Source organism: Heptranchias perlo, chromosome 7 (assembly GCF_035084215.1).
Source record: "Heptranchias perlo isolate sHepPer1 chromosome 7, sHepPer1.hap1, whole genome shotgun sequence".
In the NCBI taxonomy this organism is placed as follows: Eukaryota; Metazoa; Chordata; class Chondrichthyes; order Hexanchiformes; family Hexanchidae; genus Heptranchias; species Heptranchias perlo.
This window is the reverse complement of record NC_090331.1, coordinates 69,434,820-69,457,023: the sequence shown is the minus strand read 5'-3', so window position 1 is coordinate 69,457,023 and position 22,204 is coordinate 69,434,820. Positions and strand designations below refer to the sequence as shown.

General features: G+C 42.1%; 1 protein-coding gene across 2 annotated transcripts; it reads left to right on the top strand.

The window, feature by feature from the left end:
* Positions 1-1,412: 1,412 nt before the first annotated feature.
* Positions 1,413-17,252, top strand: ftcdnl1 (formiminotransferase cyclodeaminase N-terminal like 1). Of its 2 annotated transcripts, none has more exons than XM_067986823.1 (6): positions 1,413-1,501; positions 4,652-4,793; positions 4,885-4,980; positions 6,349-6,504; positions 10,901-11,092; positions 15,132-17,252. In XM_067986823.1, exons 2-6 carry the CDS (start codon positions 4,655-4,657, stop codon positions 15,569-15,571), a joined length of 1,023 nt encoding a protein of 340 aa, XP_067842924.1. In that variant the 5' UTR covers positions 1,413-1,501; positions 4,652-4,654; the 3' UTR covers positions 15,572-17,252. The 2 variants fall into 2 exon arrangements, with proteins under 2 accessions (XP_067842924.1, XP_067842925.1); XM_067986824.1 differs by lacking the exon at positions 15,132-17,252 and adding an exon at positions 12,475-14,374.
* Positions 17,253-22,204: the final 4,952 nt, after the last annotated feature.

Genomic DNA, 22,204 nt, shown 5'->3' with positions numbered 1-22,204 from the left:
TTTGAATTTGGGTTTCCCAGTAAAGATACTAGCACACTGCCATGTTAGTTACTGAGCTAACCATGGATATTACTAATATATACTAATTTAAAAATGAATGTCAGTACATGACAATTGGCAACACTGGTAATTATTTCCAAAGTACAATACACAGGATCCATCATTGCCAAACAAACTTGTTTCGCTTGTTCTTATTCTATGTCCTCCCTTCTTTTCCTTGTATCCCTTATTTTCTCCTTTAAGGGGGGGGGGTTGTAGAATACCCTTCAACAGCCAATGAAGCATAATCAGCCAACAGCATCAGGCAGACTTGAGTAGCAGGCAAACATGGTACTCAAACTCTCAACAACTTGGTTGAGAAGGAAAAACTCTGCTATGCCTGGTGACAGGTTATTGATCCTAGTAACATGTCACAATATCTATAACATATTAAAAATCTTATGTCTGTATACACTTCGTCAACTTTTTTCATTATAAATTTCTATGTCCTCATTTATAATGGAAACTGGCTATGCAAACTTATCATGATGTAATTACACCCTCCTGCCAGTGGTGGGGTTGCAGTACCTTCATTAACAACAGATGGTAACAACAACACGACAATTTCACATAGGCAAAAGCAAAAGCAAAATACTGCATGCTGGAAATCTGAAATACTGTTCAGGTGAAACATCCACCTGAAACGTTAACTCTGTTTCTGTCTCTACAGATGATACCTGACCTGCTGAGTGTTTCCAGCATTTTCAATTTTACATAGGCAGTTCCTTTATAAATGAAGGCATTGGAATTTATAATAGAAATATAAAATGAAGGACAAAAGGTATGATTTTAAAATGGGGATTGAATCAGTATGTCCTCATCCAATCTAACCCCACTTTACCTTGACGACACTTGATCTTGACTCCCCCCCGCCCACCCCGTGCAATTCCAGAGATCGCCCAGTATTCAATAACATTACTAAATCTGTGAATGTACATGTTAAATGTACAACAAGCATGAACTCTTGTTACCTGAGTCAGTAAAGAAAGTTGCACCATATGCAGTCTTCAGTAATTAAGAAAGCTCCATTACTGAAGCCACGGTGGTTTTGCTGCTCAGAACAAGGGCCATACTAAAGAAATACCTGTACCATTTCCCAAGCAGATTATAGGAACATTTATAATGCACTATAAATGACAAAAAGTTACTAAATACAATTATGAATTTACCAGGTAAATTATGGCTATGTGAATGCACTACTTAACGTGACATTGAGTCATTAAGATCAGGAACGTCCCAGCTTCACTGTTATATTTTATTCTGAAGTATTCCATCCATTTCATGCCTGGGCCCAGAATTTCGAGAGGCAATGCTTTAACAATGCCAGATGGGGGCACTATTTCATATATTTTGGACTCTGCTGCTTGCCATATCCAGAGTACAGTCCATATGTTCAAAGGTCCAGCGATCACTCAAACTTGAGTAAGTTTCAGTAACTGATCGGGTCCTTCTGGACTTACAGGTGAGTTTATGAAGTGCACAGAAATATAGTTAGTAAAGTAGCAAATTCTCCCTGAGCGCGTTTGAAACATTTCTGTGGTGCTTACAACAAAATAAATCACCCGTTTCAAATAAAATATTAGGCATTTTAAACGCAGCACGAACACTTATGCACCAGACGTTGGAGCTAAATTCTCTGTAAATCAACGAAGAGAACTTGTCGAACTTGCAGAGGTCGAGTCGCAGAATGTTAATTGCAACTCAGTTTGATTGACAGCTGGGATTGCGGTTGTCTGGGAGACGCGGGGCGCGGCCACGTTCTGAACAGTTTCCAATAGCGACCGTGACTTTGTGACGTCACCAGCGCTTTCCCAGGGTGAGTGACGGGGCGGGAAGGTCGCAGTTGGCAACACTCAGTAAATGGAGCCTGCAGTTTTCTTTAGTGCAGAGAGGTGTCACCCCTGCAATTCCCCTTTTCCTGAATCGGAGATGCAAACAGGAAATGTTGGAAGTACACAGAGGTGGGTCAGCATCTGTGAAAAGACAGGCTGAGGTTTGGGGTGTAGACCTTTGCTCAGAACTGTGAACCCGAAGCAAGCTGTTTAAGGCTGAGGTTTGGTTATCTTTCAGTTTTCAGTTCTGATCAATAGTCTACACAGGAACCAGTATTTTCTCTTTACAGGTGCTGCTAGACCTGCTCTATATTTCCAACACTTTCTGTTTTTATTTGAGATTTCTAATATTTACAGTCTGTTATATTTCCTAAACCAGAGTTGAGGACTTAGTAAAAGGAAATTAAATAGAGGATGTTGGAAAAAACACATTTAAATCTAATATATTTAATTTTTAGAAGTGTCTATATGAATGGAGGGTTCCTGTTTGCTTTCTTATTGGTCCAGCAATGGCCAATCAAATAAGAAAAACAAAAACAGCAAGTATCTTTGACAGTTGTCACAGGACATCTATAAGCCACAGCCTTTAAAATTTGGACTGACATCACCACTGGCTGAGTATTTCCACCTGACATGAGAACACAACAGCAGCACACAAGTGTTGAGCCCTGACCTCCAGGTGGCACTGAGATAAACATGAAAAACCAGCAGTTCTTCCTCTCTCTTTACTACAAGCTCTGCCACTGTATCAGTCAGTGTCCAGCCTCCACACTCCAGGCCGTGCACTACCCTGGGCAACGGCATGGGGTGTTTGACTGGACTGTCACACTCATAAAACTCTTGCTTGAGTTCAGGATGTATTTCAAATCTTAGCTGCAGATGGACATGACAGTATGCTCTTACATTGCATTATTATTACATTCAACAGTTTATTAACTTACACGAAAGCAAGAAAGCAGATAATGAAGAGCCTTTTTAATGGCCTTCTGGGCTATTAAAAATACCAGTATTCCTTTTCCAAAGGTCATACTTAACCCCCTGTTAATCTTTGTGTACTCATAAAAAGTAACAACCCTAGATGTCAGGGGTGAAATCTAATCATTTAATTTATAGCCATGACGTTTATAATCTTAGAGTCTTTGTTACATCTTGTGTGTTTGTAAACAGAGTAGTGCACAGTCATTAAATGTTATTTCTGTAAAACTACAGTAGTCTTTTACAGTATTATGTAACCACAAAAAAATTAAAATGCAAAGTCTTCATATTTTCTGTTTTCTTAAGCAATGAGGGTGTAAGATCTTTGCTGCTTGTAGTAAAGGTAGTTGCAATATTGGCAGGTTCAACTGCTAAAAGCAGCAATGACTCTATATTCTTCTGTTCTGATGAAAGGTCATTGACCTGAAACGTTGGGGGTAATTTTAACCCTCAAGAACGGGTAGGTTGGGGGTGAATGAGAGGTTGAAATAATAACATTTTGGAGCGGGACTGCATCCCAGCTCCAATGTGCCCACTTCTGGGTTTAACCCAGGCAGCTTTGTATGCGTGTGCGCAACAGACACTTAGGAAGCCCCACTCCCACTTAAAGCCGACAGGCCGATACCTAAAGGGGCAGTGTACCTCATTGAAAGAGTTGAGGTACTTAATATTTTGTGCATTACAAAAATTAAATTATCTGTTCAGGTTTCCCACCGGTTCTGATTCACGTGAGGTGAAACCAGACGGGAAGGGCTGGATCCATGAGGTGAGTGCCTTTATTGCACTGCTTGTGGGCCAGGATGAGCAGGAGTGCTTCATCCAGGCTCAACGAGCTCACTTGGCCGACAGGAACCCCGCAATCAACCCCCCCCCCCCCCCCCCGATGGTGGACTCCCCCGATGGTGCATCTCCCCTCCCCCCCCCCCCCGATGGTGGATCCTCCCCCTCCCAATGCTAGATCACCCTCACCCCCTGACCCAATGCTGGCTGACACCACACCCCACCACGATCCTCAATGCTGGCTGGACTCCACCAATGTCGTCCACCCTCCGATTTTTTCCAGTGCCAATGATCTCTCCCTCCCGCCTCGCTCTCTGATTTGCAGCTCCTTTCACTCCCGACAGGCAGCCAGCCTGTCAATCTGGCTGCCTGGTGAGTGGGAAACCCGGAAGCACAAATACTCACCTTCAGTTGAGTTGCGATCGCAGATTGCGACGCATTCAATTCGCTTCCGTGTTCCCCACACGAATATCTACAGACGCATGGGGCCGGCTCCGAGATCAAATTATGCCCATTAACTCTCCACAGATGCTGCCTGACTTGCTGAGTGTTTCCAGTATTTTCTGTTTTTTTTAATCCTTAGTGTTCACCACTGTCTGTTTTCTAGCAGTAAGGCTACACCTTGGCTTTAAGATAGTTACATTGATATTTATGCTTATACTGCCTACTTTGTGAGTGTCTGCATGGTCACGTATATCCTAAACACTGTTTAAAGTAAACCAGGCAGCAGGCTGTGTAGGTGCATCTCTACTGTTCTCCACTCAGCAAATTTCCTGTGTCAGCTGAGCTGTGGGTGGAGAGTGCAGAGCGGAGGCGAGGCAATTTCCCACAGTTAGAAGTGGACATTGCAGAGCAAAACATCTCAAATTACTTCTGTGCACCTCTGTGATAGAGCATCATTTGGAGGGGGCTCGTAGAAGGCCTCTCTCTTGATTGGGTAATTATGAGCACCACAAGGGAAAATTAATTAACGAAGGATTAAAAAAATATTGAGAAAGAAACAAAATCTTTTTTACAATCTGCAGTTTATGGCATCCAGTTCAGGATTAAACATGGCATCCCCAAAACTGGGTCTTCGTTTGGCCGCTTGTTTGCTGAATATTTCTGAAGCTAGAAAGCGAGACATTGTAGAAGGGGTCGCTAAAGCTGCACTCTGTGATAAGCAAGGTATATTTTTATATTTGTTTTTATTATTACAATTATAAGTAAGAATAACTATCTGAAATGTTTGTGAGACGTTTTTGTGCCTTGATTGCAGGACAGAGGAAAACACAAACAACTGTGCTAAACATATTTTCAGATTATGACTATAACAGATCAGTCATAACTCTTGCAGCTCCCATTGAGACATTAGGTAAGATTTCACCATCAATACTTTTTACTCTTAAATTTACAATTTTTATTAAATCCAGAAGCTGAAGCAATGAAATCATTTCTTGCTCAACAGACAAATGTTCAACTCCATTCCAAGGGCCCAAGTTCAGATTTCAGGCTTGATTGACACTCACACTCTGTTCCGCAATGGGTATTGGGTTTGCTATTTCCCTGATAGGCCACTAAGTGGAAACTTACTCGGTTGTGGGATACTTAGTCATGTTAGAGGAAGGAGAGGAGGAGAATCTAGCAGCACCAGCTGCCTTGCAGAAGCCAGGCTCTGGTAAGCTGATTCTGGAGCTCATTAGTATTCCCACATAGTAAACTCCCTATCCTTACGGGGTCATCTCAGAGAGATGCTGAGGGGAGGTAAGGTGCTTCCGTAGAGGGAGGGAGGAATAGAAAATTCATAGACAAGTCAACCTGAACCAATCTCAGACACCTCTTACTATTAGGGTTACAACCTCTTGCTAAGTCCAAAAGTGGATAGGGGGTGAGATGGCATGGAGCAGGATGTGGGATTGTGGCTGGAAATCTGCTGTTTGCTTCACTGGTAATGAGAATTCATCGAAAACGTTCATAACATTAATAAAGAACATATCTATGTCATAAAACATAGAAATTAGTGGGAGAAAATGACTTCTGTTTCAAAACCAAGTTTACAGCATCCGGATCAAATTGTAAAAAATTTCAAACACCCCACTCACTAGCTTAACTCTCTGGTTGAGAACTTAATACTGGTGAGCGAGTACTATAAGCAACAGGTTGCTTGGTCACCAACTTGCTGAGGGAAAGATGTGTGTCGTGAGGTGGAAAGGTATCTAAGGTGACAGGGAGAGCACAACTTCAAAGAAATAAAGAAAAGAAACAGAACAAAGTACAGCAGGATAGATTTTGTAGCAGCCACCCATTCCCGCAATTTTATTAGCAGTTTGTTAATTATGGAGAAAAAAAGGCATTCTCCTGTTTTTCATTAAATCTCATCCCAGACAGAACAAATTAGACTTCTTAGTTTTGAGCAGGATCTTCTGTTTAATCCTTTCCCCAGCCTAGGCCTACCAATGTGTGAGCACTAATGGACTTTACTTACAACATCAGAGTATGTTACACCTGAACTTTTTTGCTGACTACCAGTCGATACAGCAAATAATGGGACTGCAGCTGTGAAAATCTTTCAGTTATTGCAAGCCTTAAAGGAAAACTACTTTCAAAACAAAACGACAATACATATTTCAATATTTCTGTGCTGAGTAGGTTATGTGTTAATATTTAATACGTTGAAGTCAGTTATTATACTTTTGTTTGGAGTGTTATACAGCAGCAGGTCAAGACTATTTTTCTTTTTCAGGTAGTTCTGTCGTGACAGCGTGTACTGAAGCATATGATTTGATTGACATGAAACACCATGATGGAATTCATCCTTGTCTTGGGGCCGTGGATCTTGTCCCCATTTACCCTCTCTCAGAGTCTGTTAGCCTGGAGGAGTGTGGCAAAGTGGCTCGTGGTAGGTTAACTGCAATACTCGTTTTTATTCAGGCGCACCTGAACGAAACCTCAGTTGGTCTCTTAGCCTCAGCTTTGACTCAGTGGTAACACTCTTGCCTCTCTGAGTCAGGAGCTTGTGGGTTCAAGTCCCACTCCAGAGACTTGAGCGCATAATCTCGGCTGACACTTCAGTGCAGTACTGAGGGAGTGCTGCACTGTTGGAGGTGCCGTCTTTCAGATGATACATTAAACCGAGGCCCTGTCTGCCCTCTTGGGTGGTTGTAAAAGATCCCGTGGCACTATTTTGAAGAAGAGCAGTGGAGTTCTCTCCAGTATCTTGGCCAATATTTATCTCTCAACCAACACCTAAAAACAGATTATCTGGTCATTATCTCGTTGCTGTTTGTGGGATCTTGCTGTGCTCAAATTGGCTGCTACGTTTTCTACATTACAACAGTGACTACACTTCAAAAGTACGTCATTGGTTGTAAAGCACTTTGGGACGTCCTGAGGTCATGAAAGGCGCTATATAAATGCAAGTCTTTCTTTTTTGTTTCTTAGATAAATTAATCAATTTTTTTAAAAACAATCACCTTGAAGCAGGCAACCCTGATGCAATATGGTTTTGTGAGTTGCCTGCCAGACTAAGAATGCATGGTAGAAATGAGAAAAAGCTGATTGGCCCACCTCACTCATAACAACATAAGAACTTAAGAAATAGGAGCAGGAGTAGGCCATACGGCTCCTTCAGCCTGCTCTGCCATTCAATAAGATCATGGCTGATCTACCTCAACTCCACTTTCCTGCCCTATCCCCATATCCCTTGATTCCCTTAGTGTCCAAATATCCATCGATCTCAGTCTTGAATATACTGAACGACTGAGCATCCACAGCCCTCTGGGGTAGAGAATTCCAAAGATTCACAAACCTCTGAGTGAAGACATTTTTCCTCATCTAACGACCCCTCATTCCATCATTCAGGATGTTATACGGGTCCTTTTCAGACCACTCTCATCTCCTTCCCCCAATGACACCAAGCCCCTTCTACTCCACTTCAAATCAGTTGAATGAAACAAGTGTGTACTAATGCAGAGTACCTACTATTTAAATTCCAATGATCTTGAGGTTTCTGTAGTTCAGGGTGACTCATTTTTTTCCTAGAGTAGCACATGGTTATGTGCTTAGTTTTCCCTCCACGCAAACAAATCTCAAGGTCATCATTCTTCCCAATTTTCTAAAATTGTTCCCTGCAGCCCCAAACTCAGTGTTGACCAGTTAATTTAAGATAATAAAGATAATTGAGCAGTTTCAGAAAATGAGGGAGGCTGGAATAGTCTCTCACTTCCCAGTACCGTATCCCTAAAACTCTTACTCCAGAAACAGGAAGCAGCAGTGATATTTAATCCATAGGCCTATGGGTAGCCAGGTTGGGAATTTGGAAGACTAATATTCAGTGTGAAGGCATATTGGGTTTCCAGGAGGGGGATCTCGGAGGCTACCAATGATGGGAAATTATATTTAGTATAGCCCTGTTTTAGTGTGGAATTATTCCCTGCTTTTCTCTTAGTTCAGCACAAAGAGCTTTCTCACAAGGTGGGAAGGCCTGCATGTTGAGAGCTCTCACATCAGTTTGGGGGGTGGGAGAGGTTCTACTAGATTTGTCTTGGTTGCCCAAGGGGATTTGGATAGCTTGGGGTTAACTAGTTCATATAAAGTATATGAAGGTGATTGGTCTTCATGGATCATAAAATAAGTCTTTCTTGGGCTAGAAATGGAAAAATTAGTTTCCTCTAACAATGAGATTGAGGAATGGAATAAGCACTGGGAATATAAACTAGATGGTGGTATTCTACAGGACATGATACAGGAGTAGGATCTGGGAATAGATCACAGAAACCATCAATGTACTGTGCATTAGCAGAAAAGTAAGCAAACAAGATCTAAAATTCTACAGCCAGAGGGCTGCAACATACGTTACAGGAAGTGATACTGATTTTGTACCGAGCATTTATTCAGACTCACCTGCAGTATTATCTATAATACTGATTGACCTACCACAGTAAGGACATCCTAGCTTTGAAGGGAGTACAGGCAAGGTTGACTAAATTGATACCCGGGATTAGGCACCTAAGTTACAAGGAGAGGCTATGGGAATTGGGAATGTTTATATTTGAGAAGAGAAGACGCGGGGAGTTCTTACCAACTGTTCAAGATCCTAACTGGTTTAGCCAAACTGAACTTTAATAGCAAATTTGATATAGTCACATGCTCTATAACAAGGGAGCACAGATTCAAGTTCAGAAGAGGAAAGGTGAACAGACAGTTCATATTTAATTATTCCAAACAGAGGATGATACATATGTCAAATGCACTGCTGAAAGAGGCAGTCGAGACAGATTGCATTGGTAAATTAAAGATAGAGTAGGGTGGACATTTGGCGAGGGGAGTATTTTAGGGGTGTGAGAGATAGAATGATGTGTGACATTTTATAGACGTTGGGATCGATCTGAAGGATACTAATTTTTTTTCAAATGTTATATGTTCCCGTATTCTGTTGTATACTTTCTGATGGCTGAATATGGAAAAGTTGACAGTCATAGTAGAACACAATCTTTGGCTGGTCCTCTTTCTTTTCCCTGGTTGGTATAGAATAGAGGGGATTGGTCTTCATGGACCATAAAGTAAGTCTTTCTTGGACTAAAGATGGGAAAAGTAGTCGTGTGGATTTCCTGTCAAGTGCCCCTGTTCGGAATTGCACTTGAATGGACATCGTCAGGAGCGGAGGGGATCAGGATTCCCAGTGCAGTCAAATAGCCTGCCAATATACTTTATCTATTACCTTACATGAAGAATCTCTCCTCTTGGTTAACATATGGAAGAGCTGCCCAGGCCCATGCAGTCATACCCTAGCACAAGTCACTGTCTTCAGCAAGAGAAGGGAGAAAATTTGGGTGAAAAATTGTACACTCAAAAAACAGTTTTTCAAATACTGCAGTTTGAGGGTTTTGTTATTTTCCTTTTGGATTTCACTAGGTGACCCACCCCTGACATATCAATGCCTGTCTTACATTAGAGGTAGACTGTATTTTATATGCCCCAAACACAGCATTCTGTACCCAGAAGTAGTTGACATGAGGCACTTCTGTGTGTAACCTTTACCTTTCTGGGTAAGGAAGTGTTTCACACAGGTGTAGATTGCAGTGTGTGATAACATGTCCTAACTATCCCACGTATATGAATATATTGTTTCGTGACCATCCAATTATATTGTGTCATGAATATGTATATATTTTAAAAAGAGGGGTTGTCCAGTAACTCAGGTGTGTTGAATGCATAACTGACAACCTGGAGGCAGTGAGGCCACATTGCCCGTTGCTTTTCCCTCTCTCCACCTGCTTGGTTGCTTAAACCCTGACAGCCTGGCTGAATTTGAACTCACCAAGGAATGTGTTGGAGGCATTATGGCAGAGATGCCCAGGAGAAATTACTGAGCTTGACGGTCTGAGGGAGCTGATTAATTTTAGTCAGTATAGTTGTAAGCTAAGTGAGGTTGTGCAAAAATATCATAATCAGAAGTCTTTATAACAGTTTAAATTTTAACGGAAATACTGATGGGGGAGATACTCACTTTAACAATAGGCACAAAAAATGAGGAGAATTTTTTTGAAAATTAAAGTTACTCATTTTCTTTTTACCCATGTTAGGAGAATAGATTCCAGCCAAAATATATTTTAAAAAGCTGGGGGGTGTTTAGCAGCTGGCCTCCAGACAGGGAAATCCAAGTTCAAATTCCAGTGTCCTTTGGTCTTGCCCTTCATCAGTCTTTGGGCAGACATTTTGTTTTAATCGAGAAACCTAGGTGAAGGACCATGGCCCATGAGTGGTTGACAACACCTTACTATCTAGGTTTACACATGAATAATGGCCACTTCAGTGAGGTACCTGAGGGGGACTGCTGCTTGTGGAACTGTACCCCAGCAAGGAGTTAACACCTTTAGGAGAGAAGGGGAGAAAATTAATGCAGAAAAGAAATATACACAGCGCATCAGCGAAGTAAGCTTGGCACGTTCAAGGGGGGAAAAACTGACAGGCTCGTTTGCGTTTTGCTGGAGCAAACACCTGCATTGTGATGGAATCAGTTCTTGAATCTTGACAAAGTTTTCATTATCTTGTACCAAATCTGACTTCAGAATGTTAAAATCAAAGAATTTTAATAACGTAATCTATAATACACAGCTGCACATAATCAGATTTTCTTCAACAGCTGATTCATTGATTCTATTTTACTTTGACTCAGTGCAGGAATTATTTTTTTTAACTAAGCAAGTTAGTGTAAGAGGCACCCAACAAGTTAGACCGTGTCCCTACATGCCTAGGATTTCTTACACACCTTCCCCTTTATCTCCTTTTTGTAGACATTGCAGAAAAGTTAACTCATGATGTGCCGGATTGCAGTATCTTTTATTTTGGATATGCCGATCAACCTCTCAAACGAAATCTGGTCCAGCGCAGAAAAGAGGTGAGCTGGTATAAGAGGAGCAACTTGAATGTGAATGAAATAAAGCCAGATGTAGGAGCTGCAATTTCACCTAGATGTGGTTTAACAGGTTGGTATTCTGTACTAGAATCTAAAATTGTACTGTCGACCACAAGTTACCCACTTGAATGCTGAATTGCTTCTTTTCTCTTTTTTTCTACAAACATTGATCATTTATGGTTGTGTACCTCTTGCTAGCCCAGTGTGACCTCCCATAACTTACCTGGAGTGCATAATTACTGCCATCTCTACCCAATGACCATAACTCATTTACTGTGCCATTGATATTTAATTACCTGAACTTATTTCAAGTGCATCATGATTGTGTCATCACTACCTATTCACCCTATCTCACTTCAAGTACATCATCACCGTGCCATCACTACCTATTTTCCTTAAGCTAGCTCAAGCGTATCCTTCTATTATAATTATCTATTCACCTTAAGTCGCCTCAAGTGCACTGTCAATGAGTTGTTCTCCACCTATTTTCTTTAGGGCATTTGTAGTGCAACATTTTGGTGTCTATCTTATCAATTCAACTCAACTGCATAATCACTGTCTTCTCTACCTATTCACTTTAACTGACCTGAAGTGCATTGTCACTGTGTCACCTCTATCTATTCACTTTAAGCCAGCTCAAGTGTACCATCATTGTCATCTCCACTTGGTCATTTTAAGTCTACTCAAGTGGACCATTATTTTGCCATCACTACCTGCTCACCTTAAGTCACCTTAAGTCACCTCAAGTGCATTGTCATTGAGTTGCTCTTTACCATTTACTTTAGTATACCCCTGTTGTACCAACTCTGCTTTCATCTCTACCTACTCACATCAGGTAACCTCAAGGCTACCTACTCATTTTGTCACCCGAAGTGCACCAACACTGTATTGATCTCTACCCATTCATTTTAGAACACCATGGCCTAAACCGTTCAGTTGTAACACTGACAGTAATCCATTTAAAATGAATGTAATTTTGATGGTCACTCAGTCAGAAAATCTAGGCTCTCAAATGCACCATCACTGTGTTCATCTCTATCAATTCACCTTAGCTTACTAGTAATGTGATTTCTGTACCTACACACCTTAGGTCACCCAAACTACATCATCTCTATCTGTTTATCTTAATTGAATTCAATTACTTTATCACGACTGTTTCCAAATATTCACTTTAAGTCTTCTCAATTGCACCATCACTTTGCCTGCTCACCTGGTACAGGCCATCTCAGGCACCTTTCACTGTTCCATTTTTACCTATTAATCTTAAAATGCTATCTATTTATAACTGGGCCCATGGGTTTATACATATTAAATAAATCAGAATTCCCTTTATATCACATGGGATTAAGGGATTTCCCCCCGTGCTCTGGGGGTCATATTCTGCGATTATTCTATGTTCCCATGTAAACCAATAAATCAGTAGCGTTAAATATTACGTATTTCATCTGGCAGCCCAGCCAAAAACCAGCTCGTCCATGGAAAGATAGTCAAAAGACAGTCCTGCCACATCCAGTCGTGAATGGTGGTGGACAATTAAACAACTAACGGGAGGAGGAGGCTCTGTAAACATCCCCATCCTCAATGATGGCTGGGTCCAATACGTGAGTGCAAAAGACAAGGCTGAAGCGTTTGCAACCATCTTCAGCCAGAAGTGTCGAGTGGATGAACCATCTCGGCCTCCTCTCGATATCCCCACCATCACAGAAGCCAGTCTTCAGCCAATTCGATTCACTCCACGTGATATCAAGAGACGGCTGACTGTACCGGATACAGCAAAGGCTATGGGCCCCGACAACATTCCGGCTGTAGTGCTGAAGACTTGTGCTCCAGAACTAGCCGCGCCTCTAGCCAAGCTGTTCCAGTACAGCTACAACACTGGCATCCACCCGACAATGTAGAAAATTGCCCAGGAATGTCTTGTCCACAAAAAGCAGGACAAATCCAATCCAGCCAATTACCGCCCCATCAGTCTACTCTCAATCATCAGCAAAGTGATGGAAGGTGTCGTCGACAGTGCTATCAAGCGGCACTTACTCACCAATAACCTGCTCACCGATGCTCAGTTTGGGTTCTGCCAGGACCACTCGGCTCCATACCTCATTACAGCCTTGGTCCAAACATGGACAAAAGAGCTGAATTCCAGAGGTGAGGTGAGAGTGACTGCCCTTGACATCAAGGCAGCATTTGACCGAGTGTGGCACCAAGGAGCCCTAGTAAAATTGAACTCAATGGGTTTCAGGGGGAAATCTCTCCAGTGGCTGGAGTCATACCTAGCACAAAAGAAGATGGTAGTGGTTGTTGAAGGCCAATCATCTCAGCCCCAGGACATTGCTGCAGGAGTTCCTCAGTGCAGTGTCCTAGGCCCAACCATCTTCAGCTGCTTCATCAATGACCTTCCCTCCATCATAAGGTCAGAACTGGGATGTTCGCTGATGATTGCACAGTGTTCAGTTCCATTCGCAACCCCTCAGATAAAGAAGCAGTCCGTGCCCGCATGCAGCAAGACCTGGACAACATCCAGGATTGGACTGATAAGTGGCAAGTAACATTCACGCCAGACAAATGCCAGGCAATGACCATCTCCAACAAGAGACTTAACTGGACCAGCCACATAAATACTATGGCTACAAGAGCAGGTCAGAGGCTGGGTATTCTGCGGCGAGTGACTCACCTCCTGACTCCCCAAAGCCTTTCCACCATCTACAAGGCACCAGTCAGGAGTGTGATGGAATACTCTCCACTTGCCTGGATGAGTGCAGCTCCAACAACACTCAAGAAGCTCGACACCATCCAGGACAAAGCAGCCTGCTTGATTGGCACCCCATCCACCACCCTAAACATTCACTCCCTTCACCACCGGCGCACCGTGGCTGCAGTGTGTACCATCCACAGGATGCACTGCAGCAACTCACCAAGGCTTCTTCGACAGCACCTCCCAAACCCACGACCTCTACCACCTAGAAGGACAAGGGCAGCAGGCACATGGGAACATCACCACCTGCACGTTCCCCTCCATGTCACACACCATCCCGACTTGGAAATATATCGCTGTTCCTTCATCGTTGCTGGGTCAAAATCCTGTAACTCCCTACCTAACAGCATTGTGGGAGAACCTTCACCTCACGGACTGCAACGGTTCAAGAAGGCGGCTCACCACCATCTTCTCAAGGGCAATTAGGGATGGGCAATAAATGCTGGCCTTGCCAGCGACGCCCACATCCCATGAACGAATAAAAAAAAATTGAATGTCTGGCAATGCTGGATTTGAGATTGTGACCTCTGAATAAGAGCCCAATATTCCATAGACGAAACAGTGTTATAATCTGTATAATTGACATCTGACACAAAAAATGCAATTTATTTTCAATTAAATTGCTCTCCATTGTATATTTTGATGAATAAAATCACACACCACATTCAACCTTTTGGGAAATGCCGTGGGGCAGTTTGTAGAGAGCGTGCAGTTTTCCCTAATTTCAATGAGTTGAAAGGTCCTTCCATTGTAGCACTTCCAACACTTGCTTTGGAGGCTTGTGGGTTCAAAGGCACAAATTATATGAGATGGGTTTGTAGTTTCATATCCAGCTTCTGACAGCATCTAATTATTGGAATGTTGATGCTCCGTCTACCTTGCCACATGGAAGACAGTTTCCAGTCGGTCTAAAAGCCCTAAAAAAAAAATACCCTGCATCCAGTGTAATAAAAACAAATTTGACTTATTCAGTTACAGTAAAACAACAGCCCTGATCATGGTGCTGGAACACACCATCTCAGGGGAATAAAAGAGCAAATGAAGGAATCAGCATCCCTCACCCATCTCATCCCACGAAGTTTGCCTTCCTCCTTTGTTGGAAATTAGATTTTGCATTCATTTCGACTTTTAGTTAATGCAGAAACAGAGATTTGACTACTTAATTTACATTTGTACATAGGGTATCTGTGATACCACCCTGTACACCACCTCCGTTGCTTAAGGGTAGATGCTTTGACTTTAGGAGGCCTATAAGCTTGCCATACCAAGTGCCCTGTGGAAAGATAGAGATACCTGTTTAAATCAAACTGATCACAGTTTCTCAAAAGTGCCTCCTATTTAAAATTTCGTCTTTTAGGAATTGGTGCCAGTCCATATGTCATGAACTGTAATGTGACTATAGACACCCAGGATCTGAACATTGGACAGCAGATTGCCAATGCTATCAGAGGAGCAAACGTTGGCGGTCTTCGAGGCATTCAGTCAATGGCCTTTCCCCATGAGGGTACTGTGGAGATAGCCTGTAACGTGGAGAGCTTTAAAGACGAGCCTTCATCGTCACGTACAGATGACAGCAAGAAATATGTTTCTTATCACATTCAAGGGGAAGAATACCGGTACTTTTCTCCAAAATCCATAGAGAGGCAGATTAAAAAACTGGCTGACAGCCATGGAGTTACAACAGTTGGCACTGCATTAATTGGTTTCACGCCTGATCGCTGCAAAAGCTTGGCAGAACAGGCAATACTGGAAGGGTCTGGAGAGTTCTGGAAGAAGCGCAAGATCATTACTATGTGAAAGAGGCATGGGTGTGTGATTAATGCTAATAAGCATTCATGTTTAAAATAACCATGTGTCTGACTATTCAGACAAACCTTTATACACTGAGATGAATATTTTGAGTCATAATCGTATTCCAAGAAAAGCTGACCTGTTTTCGATGAGTGAGAAGAAATTCTTATGAATGTATGACAATCAATTAGGCACATCATAGCAGGCATTGATAGAGGAATAAGTTCCTCTCAGGTGGTAGGCAGGTAACTGATTTCCAAGCCTCTGCCAATGTCACTGTTGATGTAGCCCCTAGGAATTGTATGAGAGTGGTCCAGGTGACTGGCTTATTCATTGATTCTTTTTTTGGACATATTTCCCCTATTCCTTTCTTGAAGGCATTGGCTCACGCTTAGTTACAGTTCCGCAGGTGTTGGAAACTCCCTAGTCTCTCAAGCAAATGACAGTTCTGCATGTGTCAGCCCAGACAGTGAGTGCGGCAGGCTATTCAGCAATTGGAGGTTTTACAGCTGAGCCCAGCCCTGTCCACGGATGCACTTTCCAGCAGGAAGCACTAGATAATGATAGGCGTGGGAACTCCGGCTGATATATTTGCCCCTCCCTTTTCCAGGAGTCTTAAGATCAGTTGTATCAATCGGAATGCCAGCCTGGCTGCGATCAGCTGACTCACCACAGACGGGGTTTGAACCTTGGATCTTCCTGGCCACACTGGAAAACATTTACTCATTACTTCCATTAGGAGAATTTCTTTCCCTCCTTTTCAGGACCTGCCTATATCTGATAGCACAGTAAGAATCAGGAGCTCTGCTGAATGGCCTACTCCTGTTCCTGTGCTCCTATGTGGGGGAATGTGGGCACAAACTACCACTGTATTACTCGGCACATCAGAATTTTAAAGTAGGTAGCGTGTCCTTTCTGTAATCCATTTTTAAAATTGAAGGAACACAAACTGAGCCTTCCTTAGAAAGAGGAAGAACACAGTTCTTCATTCAAATAGTTCACCTTGGAAATTGGCACAAGAAAAGCCATGTGCGAGAGATCCACTTATTGTTACCAGCCCCTGGGGACAAGGATGTCCGCTCCATATTGTTTAATTGTAGCACAAAGGTTATTGCAACAGGGAGTGGCCCAGCTGTGGTTTAAGAAGCCAGTATAGCAGCTCCTTGTTAAGTTATTTTGTGTGTCTGTACACCTGCCATTATCTCATTTGCATATCAGGCCAGCTAGAATTACCTGACACCTGTTTCTATTTCCTTCCACTTGCTTCAGGGACACATATGGCTGATCAAATATTTCTGAACTGCCAGTCCCAGGTTAGGATTCCCATTAATATTGGGAGCAAGAACCTGTCCAATTATTCGTAGGACATTGGACTACTGCAGTAGATACTGATACCGTTAGCTGTAGCTTATACACAGTCCTGTATAAACTACTATGCTTAATATCTATAGAGGGAGAGAGCGATAAGTTTCATGCCCGTCAAATTCACCACTTGGCGGAGCTGGGGAGGACATGAAGGAGTTATGGGTTTTGGAGCAGGTGAAGAGGAGAACAGAACATAAGAACAAAAGAAATAGGAACAGAAGTAGGCGATACGAGCCTGCTCCCCCATTCAATCAGATCATGGCTGATCTTCAACCTCAACTCCACTTTCCTGCCCAATCCCCATATCCCTCGATTCCCCTAGAGTCCAAAAATGTATCTATCTCAGTCTTGAATGTACTCAACAACTCAGCATCTACTGCCCTATGGGATAGAGAATTCTAAAGATTCACAACCCTCTGAGTGAAGAAATGCTTCCCCATCTCAGTCTTAAATGGCCAGTCCCTTATCCTGCGACTATGCGCTCTAGTTCAAGACTCTCCAACCAGGGGAATCAACCTCACAGCATCTACTCTGTCAAGCCCCCTCAGAATCTGATATGTTTCAATGAGAACCCAGGTCGTAAAACTGGTAGGGATTGCCCAAACACCCCCATCCATGGTAGACAAGATGTACTTTGTTTTTTAATATTTTTTGTTTTAGACCTATGTTAGTTGGATGACATAGGTTGATTTTGGGTATGGCAGGGTTGTCTTATGAGGAAAGATTGAACAGATTGGGTCTATACTCATTGGAGTTTAGAAGAATGAGAGGAGATCTTATTGAAACATACAAGATTCTGAGGGAACTCGATAGGGTAGATGCTGACATGGGGGAATCTAAAACTAGGGGGCATAGTCTCAGAATAAGGGGTCGCCGTTTAAGGTGGAAATGAGGAGGACTTTCTTCTCCCAGAGGGTCGTGAATCTTTGGAATTCTTTACCCCAAAAAGCTGCGGAGGCTGAGTCATTGAATACATTCAAGGCTGAGTTAGACAAATTTTTGATCAGCAAGGGAGTCAAAGCATATGGGGAAAAGGCGGGATAGTGGAGTTGAGGTAAAAATCAGATCAGCCATGATCTCATTAAATGGCGGAGCAGGCTCGAGGGGCCGAATGGCCTACTCCCACATAACTTGCTTAATGATATAACAATGCAATGCCTCTGTTCCCATTTTATCATTTTCCATGTGAATATAGTGTGTGTGGGGTGGGGATGGGGAATATATATGAACAATTTGATTACTTGGAGACAATTTTGAGTTTTTACATTGAATTGCATCTGGTTATTTGCATATTTCACCACTGGTTGGTCTCCTGGTCTAATCAGTGATGATCATAATCTGCACGGTGCTGACAGACAGGATGGTCCAGATTTTTTTAAATAACAAAAATGTGGGAATAAAGTCAGCTTAGAATAAGATGTCAGTATTTTCACAGACTCAGAGCTTCAGTGCAGAAGGAGGCCCTCGATCCATCTTCTCTATGAAAGTGTTAGCTCCACATCCATTTGTGCCTTCTGTTCTTCAGAAGATGCAGTCCAAAAATGGAAACGCAAAATGTTTGTTTTAAAGGATTCTGTTGCGAGACTGATCCTCCAGTAATTTCAGTGGGGATTGTCTAATTGCCTAATCCACTTACTTGCATAAAGCATCTCCAGTCTCCAGATTACACCATTAAGGAGAGGTACTGTACAAATTTCTTTTACTTTTTCCCCTTGGGAAAATAGATAATTTGATTTCGTAAAAATAATCTTTGCAGAAGCCACACTGAGTTCACTCGCACCATAAATAATCCCCCATAAATGAACAATATGATTATGTTAATTCAGCAAAAGTAATTGGGAACCATCAGTGTGTATTTAGATTAAGATTAATATTCAACCTAATTAATTTTCTTCCCCCAATTTTCTCCCCTCCTCTCCTAAAGGTGCTGACTCATACTGTGGTGTGTCCCCATGGGTGCCATGCACTCTTTGATACCTCATCCAGCGACCATTATTCATGTGTGAGCCTAGACAGCATCGGCGGGCTATACAACCCTGAAGGCAGTCTCAACCAAGCCTGATTCTGTTCTCACATGACATCAATACACCCACACTTTCTACTGGGTCACTAGAGATTCGCAGGAGAACCCCTGCTGATTTTCCACTCTCTAGCCCAGGGACACTGAGGTCAATTGCAGAGCCCCACCTGGGATCAACAAACATCTGCATAGGCTAGGGATTAAACCTAGGATCTTCCCGATCTGTATGACTCAGTTCCTCCCTGGGGAGCCCATCTGCCAGTTGAGCCATCAAAGTAGCTCACCTAAATATTTCCATCGAGTTTGGTCTTTGGCGCTTACCCCCAGGGGGTGTGGTTGAGCTGGGAACTCATTGAGGGGAACTGCAACCACAAACCTGTACCTTACCACTCTGTGCTGCAGTACATCAAAAGGCAAACTACACTGGCAACTCTTAATTTGAAGTTACTTTATTTGAATTACCTGTTAATTCAAATGTTAAAAAAAAATCAGCTCCTGTGCTGTTTTATTAAAATTGCTTAAATCAAACTACTGGATAATTATAATTTTTTGAGAAAAAATGATGTCAAATTAACAGGAGTAATTATTAGATTTAAAATAATTATATTTTATTGAATCCCTCAGCTGCCTATACAATAGCTCATTACTGGTAACCCTGTTCTGAATTCCATGTCTATCCATGAGCTACTCTCCCCAGTCTCTCCTGATTTTTTTTGTCCCTATCACCAAGCTGCTCTTCTCTACAAGGTTGTTGCCATCCAACTGCACCTTGTTCTCCAGCACTCCATATTTGAGCCCCTCCAGTCCAGATTCTGACCACCCACAACACTGAGACTGCCCTGGCCAAAGTCACCAATCGCATCTTGTGTGACTCTGACCACTGCCTCTGCCACCTTCAACATTTACCCATCCTTCTCCACCCTATTGTCCATCTTCCTGGCACTGCTCTTTTTGGTTCCATTCTTATCTGTGCCAATGCAGCCACCATATCTCCTCAATACTTCTCCGTTCACGCCCATACAGTTTCCTGGGTTTTGTCCCAAAAATACAACCTTGACTGCTTATTTATCATCCACATGCTACACCCTAATGGCACCAAATGCAAGCAGAAGCAGCCTTGCTATATAACACCAAACTCAACCGGTCAACCACCATTATTGACCCCGAAGCTGTTGGGGTCCTTTCTGACTGTCTAACAGAGAGTCCTAGATGAGCCAAAATTTCCTTCACATTAAGGTTGGCAAAACCATAACCATCGTCATGCTTTTGGTACCAGCTCCGTCAGCCTCCCAACTGCCCAGTAGGGATGCTGCATGCAACTGTGCCATTTTACGCTATCCCTGTTATTTCCAGATCCAGTCAATTGCCAAGACTGAAATTGTCTGCCTCTGTATATTGCCCACTTATGCATCTGACTATCCCTTCACTGCCAAAACCCAAATCCATGCCTCAATGATTGACTCTTTGAATGATTTCCTCACCATCTCTCCTCCACCCTTCGCAACTCCATTGAGTTCAGAATCCTGCTGGCTATTAACTCCCTCATACTAAGTCTTCACAACCATCACTTCTGTCCTTGTAAACTCTACTAACGCCTGTCCTCCATTGTATCAATTTCAGTGTCTTTGGCCTTGTTTTCAAATCCCTCCATGGTCTTGCTGCACTTTACTTAAGTGCTTCTCCAGCTATGTGTCCCAGTCCTCACCTTCCACTCCTGATCTCTGATCCTCTGTTCCACCATTAGATGCTGACTTTTCAGCCACGACGTTCCTGCTGTTTGGAACTCTCTCCCAAACGACTTTGTCTTGCTGCTTCTCTCTTTTCCTTCAGCCTTCTTGAAACTTACCTCTTTGACTGATCCTTTGTTTCTTCTTCCTTTAATCATTTCCCATCTCATGCTTTGCCCTTCTCTGCCTTTGAGGTGTTGATGAAAGAAAATATTTTATTTAGTTTATACAGTTTTTATAATTTAAAAAATGATTATTTCATGTTGCTTTAAATACAACTAAAAAAGTATTTGAAAAAAAATCATATAATTAGCAACTGAGAAAGGTTGAATTTTCCTTCTTGTTTTCCATCTGGAAAATCATTAGTTTTTTTTAAGCCAATCTTGGAAAACATAAAAAAGAGATGGGAAATGATGAACCCTTATAATTAAGAATGATCCACTGGGAATAGGGTAGCTGTGGTAAGCTGAAGTGATCAACAGGGACTGTGGTAACCTTAGGAATATAAAATGATATAGAGGATCTAAAATTATCCTTGGTAATCGAGTAATCCACAGAAATTAAGGTGCCATTAGTAATCGGGAGTGATCCAGAAGGACTAAAGGTGCTCTTATTAATTGGGGATGATTCGCAGAGTCTAAAGGCACCTTTAATAATTGGGAATCATTCAGTAGGATGAGAGTAAGCTTCATAATCAGGAATGATCCACTGGGAATAGGTAAGTCAAATTCAACCTCAACCGAACACTAAAGATTAAAAAGAGAATGAGGAGGATCCTGTATTCCTAGAAACAAGGTGGGGATGTAATCCTTTGTGTCATAAAGTGGGAAAATAGCTGCAATTAAAAACACAAACTGGGGAAACAAAAGTTATGAAATGTAGAGGCCATAATAGCTATCATAATGATAATATTAGTGATGACTTACATGATATTTTACTGCTGTGAAATTATGCGACAATATAATGCTTTTATGTAACAGTAATGAACTTTCATTATGAACATATACAGAAAATACCTGTTACTTGCTGATACTATAATGAATAAAGGCATTTCATATTAATGTATTAATTTTCATATGCTAATATTTACACAGTATAATTTCAAGGCCTACATGTTTGTCTTTATATATTTTATCCACTACCTTGTTACTTCTTCCTCCTTTTAAGTTTTCTCACATGCTTTATACCATTTCCTGGTCCAGAGATCAGCCAGATGTACCCACGCCCTGTTCTCTGCTGCTCTAAACATTCTCCTGATTAGGTCTACAATAAAGGCCCCGAGTGATTCATCATCCAGTTTTGTTCCGCCCTGTAGGAAATGCTTGGCTTCCAATCTTCATAATCTCTGCTAATCCAAACAGAATTGGAAACTTGACACAAAACGAATCACGAACATGTACCTGTCACTGGGGTAGCACATTAGTACTTCCACTTGGTACATCTCCAGCGCAACAGACCATCACACCCTAAATTTAACTGAAGATTGAAGGTATTTTTTTATGAAGATCCAGTGGTCATATTTTTGGA

Bases quoted from the DNA above. Each gene is read 5' to 3' on its own strand.
- ftcdnl1 (XM_067986823.1), top strand. From the start codon at position 4,655: ATGGCATCCAGTTCAGGATTAAACATGGCATCCCCAAAACTGGGTCTT. The intron at 4,981-6,348 runs GTAAGATTTCAC...TTTCTTTTTCAG, and splicing joins AGCTCCCATTGAGACATTAG to GTAGTTCTGTCGTGACAGCG. The intron at 11,093-15,131 runs GTTGGTATTCTG...TTCGTCTTTTAG, and splicing joins ACCTAGATGTGGTTTAACAG to GAATTGGTGCCAGTCCATAT.